Source organism: Cheilinus undulatus, linkage group 6 (assembly GCF_018320785.1).
Source record: "Cheilinus undulatus linkage group 6, ASM1832078v1, whole genome shotgun sequence".
NCBI lineage: Eukaryota > Metazoa > Chordata > Actinopteri > Labriformes > Labridae > Cheilinus > Cheilinus undulatus.
In genome coordinates this window covers 5,447,999-5,463,466 of record NC_054870.1, presented here as the reverse complement: position 1 = coordinate 5,463,466, position 15,468 = coordinate 5,447,999, and the positions used below count along the sequence as shown (strand labels likewise).

At 41.4% G+C, this 15,468-nt stretch overlaps 1 protein-coding gene across 4 annotated transcripts in view; it reads right to left on the bottom strand.

Annotated features, from left to right (window-relative positions):
- Positions 1-15,468, bottom strand: part of hspa12a (heat shock protein 12A) — an 87,207-nt gene that overhangs the window by 32,542 nt on the left and 39,197 nt on the right. For all 4 annotated transcript variants that reach the window (XM_041790308.1, XM_041790310.1, XM_041790309.1 and 1 more), the window contains exons 3-6: positions 14,909-15,033; positions 7,284-7,470; positions 6,026-6,130; positions 4,506-4,622 (exon numbers count right to left, since the gene is read on the bottom strand). In XM_041790308.1, coding sequence (XP_041646242.1) covers positions 4,506-4,622; positions 6,026-6,130; positions 7,284-7,470; positions 14,909-15,033 — 534 coding nt within the window. The remainder of the gene's footprint in view (positions 1-4,505; positions 4,623-6,025; positions 6,131-7,283; positions 7,471-14,908; positions 15,034-15,468) is intronic.

Below are 15,468 nucleotides of genomic sequence, written 5' to 3'. Positions count from 1 at the left end.
AATAGGAGTGGTTCTCCCTCCCTTTGTCCTCCATGAACAGCCAATCGAATGATCCTTGCTGCCTGATGCTGAGTCACTGCAGATGCTCAGCTTCCCCTCTGCTCTCTTTCTCTCTACCTCTCTGTAGGCTCATCCCTCCATCCCAGCCACCAGTCTGACTGCAGATAACAGCTCTGTTTCTGCCCTCATCTACATTCCCCTCCTCTCCTCTTCCTCTTTTAGCACACACATGATGAGGATGAGGATGTGATCAGGACAAAAGGATGATATCACTGGAAAACAGCAGGGAAGTAGGAGTTTAAATGAGTCTAGAAACAGGCAGCTAGAGTGTTTAATTCTGGTTACAGGAACAAAAAGAGCAACATGTTAGGAAATAGAGAGGATTTCCTTCTTAGAATTAGATGAGACAGTTTAGATTTTATGTATGCTATGCATATCATTATATTATCAAAAGTACTGGGTGGTCAAATATTCATGATTACTTCAAAAGAGCCTCAATTATCTTCCAATCTCATAGTCAAACACTTATGAAGCAATGCTCATTCTATTTCAGACATATGAGGGGTGTTAAAGTGAATTTAGTGAATTTAATTATATCTAAAATGGACAATGTAGTTGAATATAGTCCATAGTTGAGCCTTTGAGCAGAAAAAGTACAACATTCAGCAGCACAGCACAGTGCTTTTCAGTATAAAGATTTAATAAAGACCACAGTTAAAACAGTACAAATACTACGGACTAGCACAAATAAGAAGTTTCAACACATAGCAGTCTAGTGTTGAGTACAGTTCTGGTTCACTTTCAGTCATGACTTATATCGTCTCCTGGTGTTATGTAAGTACTGACTTTTTACACTTTTAATGCAATTGTGAAAATAACCTATGGATATGGATCAGTCTTCTTGGGTGGACTATCCCAATGTGCAGAAAATCTGAAGTAGAAGCTTCTCAGCTGACCTGAAAATAAAAGTCTGGGAGCATTTTAAACTAGTTAGAGATGATCCCCAAAAAATTAAAATGTAAGCTGTGTCAACAGCTTTGCTCGCACCAGTCAATGAGTAACATCGCTGACCTCATAAAGCAGTTATGAAGACTGCTGGCTCATGAAGAAGCTAATGAAGTTTTGAGCCTTTTGTGTCGTGCTGATATGGTTACACTAGTTGTGTGCTGTTGTGATGCAGATTACTCGCAAATGTCAGATGGGAAGGCAGGAAGTAAAGAAAAGCGGTTAGGAAGCAATAGGAATGGAGGAAAGTTAGTCCATTGAATCAGTGGATCCCAAAGCGGGGGTAAGGACCCCCGTGGGACACTGAGAGGGGGGTCGTCAGTGTACATAGGTGTCCTGGGTTAAATCCTTCCTGCATGTCTCCCAAAAGCGGCAACCTCCAGTCCTGAAAAATGAAGCCAATGCAGAATTGCAAAAAATTGCAATGCGGTGAGTGTCCACTTGAGGCTGGCTGCAGGAACACCAGAAGTCCCATCTGAACACATGTTAGAAAGTTGCTTTTTACAGTAGAAATAAACTGGTTTACAGCCTGGTTCAAAAAACCAAATGTGCCTCATTAGCTGATGTCTTCATGTCCTCTCACCATACAGAAGGTGAGTTTTTTTGTACCACAATCGTTTCGATTATATTTAGGAAAACCCTCACTGTGTACTGATTGGTGTGTCTCATTTATTTGACAGATAGCTAGACAGGCAGAAGCTACCACCAGAAGGCCGGCTTCAGTGCTGCATAGCTGACAGGAAGTTGAGTTTAGTGGGCGGGCTCTGTCTTTTGACCCAAAGTTAAGTTGAGGCAGTGATTTCAATATGGAGGCTGCCATGGATTGGCTTCAAAAGCTGTTTGAGTCCACCTATTTTAATCAAACGGCTGATGTCACACAGGCTTTGTCGAGTTCTTTCTACAGTCTATGGTCTCTCCCCACTCTGTCATCCCCGTTTCTGCCTCTATCCACTTTCCTACTCTCTGATTAAAGGCATAAAAAAGCCAAGAAACCAAGAAACAAGAAAAGAAATAACTAAAGTCAAAGTCTACACATGATTATTCTTGAACGTGCATGGCTGTGTTCAACTATACCTCAACCACCCTTAGGAACAGTGGGGATCCCTGGTCACAGGCTAAAATGTTTGGAAAGCACTGTGTTAAAGCTCTAGGTGGACCTACACACTGCAGTTATCATCAGAAAGTTTCTACATCCATTGACTATAATGCCTACACTTTACAAAAAGGTATTTTTACCACAGGTTAACCAATTTACCTGGCGTGGAGGTGATCAATATCACAACTTACTCAATCCTACTGATCCCCCTCCTACACACCTAGACATATGTAGGGGGACAAGAGACTATGGGAGTCTAGTACTGAGCTAAGAGGCTAGCTGAGCCTCGCTAACAGCTTTTTTCCTTCGTTTTGTCATAAGCATGCCTTTAATAGAAGCTCTGACATATTAACAACCAAATAAACCTTCTGAGGCAAGTGACCGAGCAATGATGTGTCGTTCACAAACGAGCCAACAGCAGTAGCAAGTTTCCTTTCTTCCATTTTGTCTTTACTTTATCCACATTTAAAAAGCCAAACTGGAACCAAATGAAGAGCTATTTCAGAACCACTGAGAGACACAGATGACTGCACTGCACTTCCAATATTTCTGAATGTTTGCAAGTAGATTTTCCTACTTGGATCATTATCTGCAACCATTTATCTCACAGCAGAGTGCACGCAATATGTCTGTGGATAACACCCCCTCTTTCCCTGACTCTCCCCTACCTGTCTATGTGGTGTCATCCAAGGATACCCAGCAAACTAATCCCATGTGGCCTGCATCATTTCAACAGTAGTTATATTTTTTGTGCAAGTGCACATCAAGTTAAATGTGTTTCCTTCTGTTTATGTTCAGGGCTAAGCTGATCTTCAGCAGAAGTGTAGATCTGGCACAGAAGTATGAAGCAGGATTTAGTGTGCAGCTGCAAAACGAAGCACGATTTATGAATGCATGTTGATAATAACAATAAAATTGTCCTGGTTTATTTCAACATTGAAGCAAAAATTGAGATAAAGGCAAGAGCTTCAGCAGCTGGAGCCAGAATTTAACATGTCTGCTGCATTACTTTAACATCAGTCATGCTCCTTCATGCCATTTTCATGAAGGTCAGCTCCTTCAAACCCCTCCCACTGAAAGTCACGTCACTGACACACATGTACACAGAGCCACACGTGCAGACCCCTGTTTCCCTCCATCAAGGCTGTCCTCTGTCACTCCTCCTCCTTTCTCCAGTCTCTTTCTTCACTGCAGACAGCCACACCCAAGTGGCCACTCTGGGGAGACTGACACATGATTCACATGAGCACTTATAAACCTACTTATGAGGACAGTCCACTTACATGAGGGCATGCACTCTCCTTTATTTTCACCCAGTAGGTTGAATTCCTCCAAGTCAGACCTGAATAGTTTGGTTTATGAATGATTTGCCCTAATACGCAAACACATCGATCAGATCCAAATTGTATTTAGTGTTCTGACCATGCTCAAAAGCCTCTGCACCACGCTCTAACCCAGCTGTCAAACATCGATAAGGCTAAGTGTAGTAAAAGTTGTGATTTTTATGCCTTAGGGGAAAATTTGCAATGCAATTGTACTAAAAATGAAGCATAAAGAATGTTTGAAACATACAGAGCTGTCATATGGTTCACATTTTTTGCTGTTAGACATGCAAAAGCTTAGCAAAGTCAACCCACAGCCTGTAGAAAATATTGAAATAAGCCTGAGTGACATTAGTAATTTGGTTGCTGAAGGCTTTAAATCAAATCCACACATAACCTCAAAAAAGCAGATGCACTGTCTAGATTCCCCGTCTGTGTTAAGGCGGATTCATCTTGCAAAGCTTCAAGCTATATACTTGTTCACAGTCAGAGAATGACCGTACCAATCAGTGCCCTCAGTCTGTGACCCCCCTGTGTCCTCTATCACAGAGTGGAGGTCACTGTAGGTGTGGGGTAGGCAGGTTTCACAGATTCTTCATTACTGTGTGGCTCTGCAGCAACAGCTAAGATTTATTACACCATGTACTTTCTCTGCAGTATACAGAGTATTCTAGCCACTTAATCTCATGCACATCATGGTGACATCCATAAAAAATAAACACCCATCTCTACCTCACGCAGGCACAGTTTCTCTATGATGTATGCATGTCTGAAAGGTCAGACCTGGACACAAGTACTATGATGAAACTTGACTCTGCAGCACCGCTCTCTTGCAGCACCACATCTTAAGCTATGTAAAACACTGCTGCATCTGTGACGTCTTTCCTCTGAGGACTCTTCCTCTCTATGGATGCTATGCTAATGTATGCAGGTTTTTTTAGTGCTTAAACAGACCCAAACACTTTTCACACCCAGCTGCCTGCTGCTGTCTCTGTTAGAAGCTTCTGCTGCTGCTGCTACGTTTAGTTTCAACCTGCAAACAAAAACCAGCGTACAAATTCACACGCAGCTTCACAGCCTACCTTATAGGCAGCTTCCCTCATGAACTGCTTAGCAGGCATCTTCCAGATCGCAGGAACAGTGATGACCCATCTCACATCGTTGTTGTCAAAGTCACCGCCCGTCTGATCGCTCAACTCCTGAAGGATGACAAGTCAAACTGGCAGGTTAGAAAACTAACCAGAGCAGGGTTAGTGAGGGTACATGTGTTCAACTTCATCAAAAAATCAACTGTGAGGGGTTGGTTGCTGACATTTCTTTCTCTATCCTCCAGAGATTTCACACACTGATTTCACACACTGAAATCTCTAGAGGATAATGCCAATACTGTTAACAAGTACCTCACGCAACCCAACTTGAAAAATACTGAAGTATTTAATTTTGTAGCTTCAGCATGGCTAAAAGGTGTGCTTGGGGTGCCTGCTAGATCAGTGTTTCACAACCATTTTTTCTTGGAGCCCCCCCTACAGTGTACCTAAGAAAAGCGTAGCCCCCCCAGGACCCAAGAGAGAAGATAAAGTGATATACTGCCACCAAAAATCAACATAGATTTGAATTGTTTCACCAATAAAACCCTAAAAAAGGCCTATGCATGCTTTTCCTATCAAAAGACCTTTTTATGAACTACTTAATAACTGCTTTATCATGGTTTTAGTCAAAATTTGCACATCTAATTTTGGCCACTTTATAGCAATCAAAACCTAGGGCCCCCTCCAAGATCATCTATTAGATATCCACATCAAAGTACAGTCGCATTTTTCATTTTGTTTCCTAAAACAAAGGTTAATTATAAATTCATCTTCTGATCATGAACTCTGCTCTAAGGAGTGATTTATGGGTCTTTACCACAGCAGAAAATAAACAGAACTATATTCTTACATTGGGAAATAAAAACTGCATACTTGCACTAATTAATAAATTAATGTATGATTCATGATTGTCAGCAGGCAAACAAAACTACTACTGTAGGCTAATGTTTCAAACATCTGCAGCATTTTCTCTGGAAAAGTATAGAATATAGTAGTCCATAAGAAGGGAATCCTTACAAAATCCTAAAAAATAAGACATTTGCATTGCTATTCTGTGATATCACCTTACTAGCATTTAGATCAGACTGTCTAACACATCATGTTTACCTCTTTTTGTAAAGCAAACATTATGATGATGTCACAGGAGGACAGCTAACGTTAGCTGGCATTGCTAGTATCAGACAGTAGTAATACTATCTAACAAGTCTTTAGAGATTAAGAGTCCTCAAACACTCTACTGTCTCTCTGTCTTTATTCTTTCACTGAGGCTAAGACTAGCAAATAATCCTGTCATTGAAATGTTAATAAAAATTAGGACAGTTACAAGATAATTTCAACAAGGAGCCCAGTGACAAAGGGATTTTGTCTCTCCTTGTGACAGCAGCCAGGAAAGATGCAGCTTGGCAAAGGGCCGCTTCCCACAGGGATTCAGTCCAAATTCTACTGAGTACTTTTAAAGTCTTTAGCTGTAAATCACAACAGCGAATGTAAGAGTGATATCAGAGGGTTTTTACCTTTAGTGCTTGCTCCTTAAAGAAGGCCAATGCATATGCAAAGATATCCAGAGCTTTCACTCTCTTCCCATTGGCTGCGTGGAGGTCTGTGTCGATGGACAGATTCTGTGTGCAGGGAGAAGTGGCAAAGTTAGAGATGTGCAGAGGAAAAAAACACATTAGTTCATGTGAAGATGAGATATGAAGCCTGCAAATCAAATAACATGTTAGTTATTGTTATCTTCCTGTTGGATCTCACAAAAAGCCAACACTAACAACTCTTCAGATCAATCTTCTCCCCTCATGGCTGCTCTTAAATGTAAAACTATACTAGAAAGAGCTTGGTTAATAAGTTTCTCTCAGCAGCCTGCAGACATACTGCCATTAAATATTCATATCACCAGAGAATCACTCTTAATGGCTTTGATAAGACAGCGACCTTTCCTGCAGCTCATCAGTCCGGTACATCTCTCATTGATAACAATGATCTGTTCAGGCTGCATACCAAGAATAAAGAGTTATAACCATGAGAATCCTCATAACATTGATTTCAAAGTTCAGAATCAAAAATGATTTTCCTTGTAAAGTAGAAACTGGAGTGCTTAGTTGTTCCATTTTAAATGTAATCACTGCTATACTTAGCAAGCCCTTTAATTTTTGCACAGTATTCAACAAACATCACATTTTTATTCTCTCCATCTATATTGAAACATAAACACCAGACTGTGTGGGTGTTGACTCCTACATGTGTTAACATTTCTGGTTTAGATCACCACAGTTTCTGATAGGAGCTTTTATTGTGTCTCTAGTTTAATATTAGCCATTCTACTGATGCTAGAGCTTCTCTCCTGACAGTTTATCCTCCTCAGGGTGTAGAGCTTCTAAAACATCCAGCCGCTATTTATCTGAAGATACTGAGCATGTGTTGGAGCAGTAACAATGTTCTGACCAGGCAAACATACTGCTCACAGACTGCTAACATGTCTATTTAAGCAGCCACAGAGGCTCACTGCTGATGAAACAGCATCATCCAGACTGTCCTGCAGAGACTTATTGGCAGTAAAAGACCCTGAGCCAACAGCCACGGGCTAAAATGCCTCCCACATGGAAATAAATAAAAAGAGTCAGCAGTGTGCTGCAGTATCAGCTCAGGATCATCAACAGCAACACAATCCACGACATCAGCCAAGGTGAGGCACCGACTGATGAAGTCTGCTTCATCTGCTATGAGCCCACTGATCAGCTTTGTATTTACTGTGCTGTTTGTGTGTGTCCTTACTGCGGTGGTGTGGAGCTTCATTTTGAATTTTTCCAGGTACAGCCAGTGTTTGGACTCGCTGGGGTCCAGGTCGTGGTAGAAGTCGCGTGCAGCATAGCCAAAACTGTGGAACTTCCTGTCTGGAGTGAGCAGGATTGTGGTTGGAGTCTTCTGATTGGACACGCCGGGGTCCCCGCCTTCCCAGCGCCTAGGAGGGGGAGACATGAAATACATACATGATTTATAAGCAACAGGCCGGTCTGGGTGCTGGACTCCTACAACTCACCCTACTTACTTACCCTGTGCCCTCTCTGCTCTTTACTCAGACTTTTGTCAGTGATTTTACATTTTCTCTTGTGTTTTGTCAGACTTGTATTTCCAAGTGTAATGCTGGCACCAAGAATAGCTGTTCTAGATTTTTGTAGGAGCTTCAGGGCTCACAAAGTAGAGTAGGTAATAGTGATGCACAATCTATATTTGTTATCAAGAGTCTACTTTCTTGGTTATCACTAAATATGCAGAGGAAAATAATATTTTTGACATCTGCAGTCTGCAGTTGTAAATAGAAAAGAAAAGGTCCAGCATGTGTTAATCTTATGTATCTGTTTCATGTGGGTTTAGGACCAGAGTATTTATGAGGATGGCAGCAGAGGGGAAAAAACTCTTCTTGTAAGGTTTTGCTACTTTAAAAAACACCCTCACCTGGATTCTCAAGTCCAGAAAAACACAGAGCAGTAATTTCTCTGAGGAAACCTCCACTAAGCCAGTAACCTTATGGGAATAATGAGAAGTTCAACATGTATTAAAACGTCAGCACGTTTCCCTTCATGCTTTCTGTGTCATCACATCAGTCATTAAATGAAGTCAGAAAATCTATATGAAGGTAATCTTATGGGCTAATTGAGGCTAATTCCACATGTTAATGTGTAAATGGAGGTCAGCTATTATTATCAGGCTTTCTGTTTCTTGGGAGAAGTGCATGATGGGATTATGGAGGTCAGCTCACACAAAAAGAGCCTGATGTGAGGAACTAGGCCTAATTCTGGATATACAGGAAAAACTGGAAGGAACTATGTCTTCATGTTTTACTCCTCTTTGGTTGATCAGTGCACACATTAAGCTTCTGTTGTGCATCAGACTAATAGCACCAAGGAAGAATGTTCAAGTCATTTTTGCATCATCTTTTAATGTTTGTAAAAAAAAATATGCACACTAAAAGCCAAACAATTGAGAGTTTCGTCACTTTGTCCAGAAAAGTAAAAAGGTTTTTAGTAAAACTGCTCTGGCATTAGGACCATCTACAGTCAAAAGCACAGAGATATTGATCTAAACATCTTTCTGTGGAGGGGCGGGCCTATTGCTTCAGCTTACATCCAATGCGGAGAACAACCTGAAGGGCAACTAGAAGAAAGTTTGTCAGTTTTCTGTGGTCTTCTTCTCTCTTCTGGTGCACTTCCGTGGCAGCATTACAGTGCCACGTATAGCGTTTTTTAGTCGTTTTCAGAGGTTCTGTGCTTACTTCCTGAAACGATCCCGTCTTTACGGAAAACTTTTTCAAAACGAAAAAGCAATAGATCGTTTTTGTCTGTTTGGATGGGGCCTCAGAAAGCCTCCACTGTTGGGCTTCATCCTGTTGGACAAATTTTGGCCTTGGTGAAATCTGTAGTGCATGATGGTGGAATTGTGATCATTGGCGCCCACCAACGTCCACCACATTTTAACATGTTTCTATTGATTGGAGTTATCCTCATACACCTTAATGTATCTTTGTCTTTATTCTTTCACTGAAGACATGGCTATCAATTACATATCAATAAAAGTTAGTCAAATGGCAGGATAATTTTAACTTTTTCCAGTGGGAAGGAACCCAGCAACAGGCTGTTTGTCTAAACTAGTAAAAGTACTGTGACAGGGCAGAACACACACTGAAGCTCTAAAACTAAACAATCAGTACATCTCTGCCATGAATAGTCTATTAGAGAGCACTGGGGCAAGAACTGCCTCACTTTAGATCAGCCGTAACTCAATGTCTGCCTGAAGGGTCATAGCGAGGAGTGACAGGAGTCATTTATTTGATTGAGAGGATGAGACAGAGGAGGATGACGTGCTGATATGACTGACCATTGCACACATCACAGCTGTTTCTATGAGACAGCACCAGTCTGTTATCATACACTACAGTGTTCTTTACACTTTTTCACAGGAAAATCAAATGATTTAAGGAACTGGTGTTTTGTTTATTTTCACCAAATCCCAGTGTGTAATGGAAGTCCCTCCATCATCCATATGCTCTTGTTCTCACCCTTTCAAAAGAATAATCCAAGAAAACAATAAAATTACTAGAGAAACTCTACAAACACTGATCCTGCTCCGTGTGACAGCAGGATTAATATCTTGGATTAATTTTGTGCTGGAAATCAGAACAGCTCAATGCTGAACAATGCACTGTGCTCGGCTGCTGGGGAGTCTTCTCATTGTACAGAAGCATAAACAATTTTCAGTCAAACAGGTGGTGGACAATTAATTATATCAAATAGAGATAAACTTACTCTAACTGCAGTGTAAAGAGGAGAGCTTGTCCGTATCCTTTCTCTGTGAGCTGATTTATTTAAAAATATCCAGTATTAATGTGCACCGCTCCGATCTTTGATCCCCTTCTGTAGAATGAATGACATTTCAAAATCAAGCTATTGTGTTTTTTATTTAAATGTATTTATTTTAAGTGAAGTTTATTTTGTGTTTGTTTACATTTTACATTAAATGAAAGTTTTATATTCAAATCCAAATCAAATTACTTGTTTGTTTGTTTGTTTGTTTTTATTGCGCACAACCCCCCCCCCCCGCCGGAAACCCACCACCACAAATAGATTCTGGTCCTGTGGGAAACACTACTTTCATATGTGTTCCCAGGATTCTGTGACAGCTAAATAAAATTAAAAGAGGACAGGCTCATATTTAAGGTCAAAACACCAACAGAAAGCCAGACTAGCAGTCGTAGTCGGCGTTCATTAGTAGAACCTGTCCTCACAGGACAGTCTGCAGTCTGCAGCATGTCTCTGATGTGTTCACTGAGTCACGCTGCATTGTTAATAATGGATGTGTTTGACTGTGAGGAGGCCAGCTGAAAACATCTTAATAATACTGTCTGGAAGCTGCAGCTCTGAGGAGCAGGGAGAAGATCCTCCATCTTTAAAATCCATCCCTACCTCGTGTTGTTCTAGACTCTTGCTCCTTCTGCATCACTCTCCTTCACAATAAGTGCAGACAGCTGATGAATGCTAATGTGGGCTCTATAGGGCCAGGAATGTCTCAGACCAGCACCGCAGACACTCCCTCTTAATTCCTTAATAGAAACTAAAAACTGGCTCCTTGAAACAAGGCAGACGGCCTGAGTCCAGTCTTTGTTTGGGTAAGGATTTCAGCAGAGGATGGTCTCACCCAAACTAAATAATCAGCAGGATCTGGAGCTGTTTTTACTGCAAATCTAGAACTAACGAGTCAAATATCTGACTCAGTTTCATCTGGAAGTTAGTGCTAATGATGTGTGTCAGGGGAGCGATTCTGAGGCAGCATCCTGAGGCATCTGGTGGATGTTTTTCTCTCCACTACTGTTCAGAGATGATATCAGCACTTAATTTAAAACTGTGAGTACAGACTCTGCCTCCATGATGTTTTAAGAAGAGCAAGGGAAGAGTCTGAAAGTCTGTAGAGAAAGGACACAAGCTGCCGGATTGCAAAAAAAACAAGCATACTCTGCCTCTTGCATTCAGACTAGTTTTTATTCCATTATATACAAACTTAAATTCACCCGGAGTTTCCACTGAGAAGTAAAAGAAATCCTTCTAGGCTGGTGACACTGTTGGTGATATTTTGTGGTAGCTCCCCACCCTTTATCTGTCTACTGCTCATTCTTTTCACATGTTCGTTCAAAATTGCTTCACTGTGTTCTACGTCTTTGGGACCATAACCAGAAAAAAATTTCATGTTTTGAAGGCGAACAATGAGCCTACAACAAGTCCATGGAGCTGGAGTCCCTGGTAAAGCCACGCTACACTGCACATGACAAACAACTTACAACCTATCACAGTCAAAGTCTGACACGAAGTAGCAAGTGCTCTGAAATCATGGTGAGGAACGTTTCTGCACTAAGTGGGATCTTTTAGCCGTGTTTTTCACCAGGTAGTCCAGTTTCAGAACTGTTCTGCATGGATCGGTACAGTAACCTTGCAAAGTAAATGGATACGCCCGTTTCCTTGCTTCTCACTGGTGAATTCATCTTGCAAAGCTCCCCTCTGAACCGTTTGGGTCTGGTTAGAAAGTGACAGGACCAATCAGCAACGAGGGGCAGTACTTTTGGGCGTGGCGGAGTTGTGACGTAAACAAGCAACCACAAGAGGCCAGTGCAATTATGGTGGAAGACATCAGCGTCAGTAGTATAGCGCCAGTTTTATCAAAACTTGATGCCATTTCTTCATTATAAGAAGAACAAAGAACAGCAGTGAGCTGTTTTCTTTCCAAACACTGTCTCTGAAAGGTTTACCATCTGGCGTGTCAGGTTTTCGGCATGATAAACCCCAAAATAGATTGTGTTTCCACAGACACCCGTGCCCTCACCTACAGGGTGGTTATAAGACAAGATAAGATATTCCTTTATTAGTCCCGCAAGGGGAAATTCAAAATTACAGCAGCAAGAGTGGAGTAAACAAAGCACACAAATGAATAAATACAAAATAGGACATATAAAAATGTAACTTACAAATCAGAACACCACAGGCAGTAGGAGTCTCTACCAAACAGACCTGACAATCACAGCAATCTTTTTACAGATTACCCAAAGTAAAAAAAGTAAATGATTAACTGAAATATGGAGAGACAGCTGATCTAAAGCTTCATTATTGCAAAACTAAGCATTAATTCAGTCTCACATCTATCACTGATGAACCGGGCTGATGTTTGCCTTTAGGCTCTGCTTTGTGTTCTTGAAATCAGGTCCACATACATAAATGTCAGGAAACCTGATTTGTTGTCAGAGCGCAGGAAAAAGTATGGATATCTGTCGAGTCCAGATATTCTTATTTTAAGCAGATATCAGTCAGTCTTTCTCCCGCTCTCACCCACTCCTAATAGAGCCAAGTGGCATCAGTGCAAACCCTTGATTGTGTGTATAGCTTCCCCTTTTGGGGCGGATAGGTAAGCCTGGCACCCTGACAGAAGGATGCTAAAAAAGTGGGGCAGTACAGGCCAGTTATTTGTGACCCTTTTCAACTTTTGATAATGGGACCATGAATAAATGGGTACAGTGCTGTACCAAATTGAACAGGACTGCTCAGTGGAATTGAACAATCTCAGACCTTTGGAGTTTTCCCACTATGACTTTTGGCTGCGCCGAGCCAAACTAAGCCGTACTGATTTACTTTTCCATCACCAGTTTGGCCGCATCAAGAAGGATCCTGCTCTAGAGCAGGGCCAAAGCCAGCCAGTCCCAGCTCCAAGCAAGCCGTACCAACGTCAAAGCAGTTTGATATTTGCAATTAGATATTGACCCCTCTGATGATACATTTTCAACCCACAGGTAAAAAAAGTTCTATCCCTGCGTCTGCTAGGACTGACTACAACTCTGTAACAGTGGTGGTCTACTCTCAGCATTCACTGTGCGACTGAAACGTTGATGACACAAGATGAAAAATCGAGATTTATGTTCTCATACTGTGGTCTGATAGTTGTGCAAGGCCTGAGTTCTCACACTGATGAGTGAGATCAGGATGGACCATGCAAAGATCCAGGATTACACCTTTTTCTTTACCTACTAATAACAATAGGTTGACTCATTCCCCTTCTTATAGGCAAATAAATTCTAGCCCCTGACAGAGACAGTCTTTAATTTATTAGCTGGCACTAGTAAAGCGTACAGTTCTTATTGCCCAATCCAAAAATATGATTGCGTTCATTTTCTTCTATCTAGGCGCCAATAAGTCAATCATCAGAAGACTTTTATCTAACTTCTATGCAGGAAAATGTCTCTTTTTTTGATGATAGGCATGAATTATTGTTTGTTTACTGATCAGACGGTGGGTGAGACTGATGAGGGCTCAGAATGGTGCATCATCAGCTCTAAACATGCCCTCAAACGGGTAGCTTGGTTGTGGTGAAAAAGCTGCCATCCTGAGTAAAACATAGTCGTGCCGAGTTGCCCCTTGTACTGGAAAAGCCTCACTTGAGTGCTAATCCAATGAGCTCAAAGACCAGCTAGCTCCAGGCTAATATAACAGCTCTCTCCAACAGTTGAGTCTCCAGGCACATCGGATGATTTCAAGCCTGACTTTAGCCCACTTTGAGCAGATTAAAAACTTGTCAGCTCATGATATCTCTGAAACATCACTGATATCAAAGATTCCAGATCTGCTGCCTCTAAGAGACTATCCAATGAGAACAAGGAGACCAGGGAGCTTCACCAAGCAGAGGTTGTGTACTTTTACAGCCCTAGTAAACATAAATACCTCCACACTGTTCTCTTAGCCAGGATTTCATCCAGTTCCCTTATTTTGGTAATACATACACATACCAGGACAGCCAGCTGATGATGATTATCATCCTCTTTTTCTTCTGAAATCACATTTGTTTCCATGAGACTCTGCAAAATCTTGTGTCTTTTAAATATCCATTGTGCAACCAATACTACAAACAGAGAGAGAACATTTTGTTGCTATGGTAACCCTATACTGATGTATCAGTGGAGAGGACTGGGTGATGACAGGAAAGTTTGAACAAAAATTTTTTTAAAGATTTCATTCGAGCTATCAGCTGTGAAAACATTCACCAGAATCTCTCGTCTACATCGAAGAGATCCACATTTGCATTCTGCTAGTTGGCAGAAAAGTGAGGAGTTGTGCCACAAACCTGGTTGTTGAGTGCACATGACTTCATTATTAAGTTTATCAATGCATCAAAAACACTTTTCACTGCAAAGACGTGTGTCAATGCCAGATAAGACAAAACACTGAGACATTTGGTGGAGTATTCTAGGTGTAGCTGAGGCAGATTACAGCACAGATTAGCAGTATTCAAAGATACACATGGATCAGAGCAGTTTGAATTGTACCCATGCAGCTCAAAGAGAGCAATGCAGAGAATGTGGAGAATCACTCAAGAACCAGTCAGCTAAACACCTGTCAGCCTCAGTGGGGTGGAAGCTGTTAACCCCCGGGGTGCCAGGCATGGGGGGTCAGCAGAGCTGACCTCTGGGGTCATGGGAGCCTCAGAGTCGTGCTCTATTCAATGTTGGCAACAAACTCTGTCTGCACACTGAGGGGAAGATGACCTTGATGAACTTGTTGCTATAGAAGACAGGACGCTGAAGTTCCAACTCAAACTATAAACTTCAACTACTCTAACTTCTAGTGCTGACACAGTATCATAAAAAATGTCTACTGATAATGTGTGATAAAGCCCTATCAAAAGAAGGATATATGTACAATCTCACAAAAAATAAAGTAAGCACAGAATGTGAAGGGAGTAATAAATCAGCATGGTGCCATTACAATACTGTGTTCCCTATTTGTAAATAAGCATTAAGCTGACATAGGTCCGGCCCCTCCCCCTAACTGCTCCTGTCCCCGGTGCATTTCTGCATTGCAGTGCTGTCCTACCTCATGGTGTGAATGCACTCAGGCTCCTTAGTGAAGGCGTAAGCATAACCGCTCGACGTGGTGCCAAAGTCGATGGCCACCACCACCACGAAGGACGGCCCCGTAGGGACCTGGTCTGTGTCATTCTGCAGGACAGAAAGGATGGAATGCATTAATATCAAAAGCATCATACATGTGGATGAATGATACTGGATTTTTGTTGATACGCCAATATTTACTGATTCATTTAGCCCATACAAACACTGATACCAGTGTTTTCAAAACTACAACTTTAGCCCTCAAAACACCTTAAAACGTTTAAAGATGAACAAAGAAATTAACTTTAGTCATTAAAACACTCATCAGCATCATAAAAGTTTAAGGTATGAGGATAAATATGGAGAAGAGACTTCAGCTGATGCAGATCTGTAGGTCATGACTCAAACTCAACAAACTAATTCCCACATAAAGCTAACAATTAGAGTTGATAAAGGGGATGTAAATATCAGCAGAAACTAACGAGCTGGATGGTCCCTCTCCTCTTTAGTCTGCTGGATGTCTGTGGTTTCTAAAAAATATAT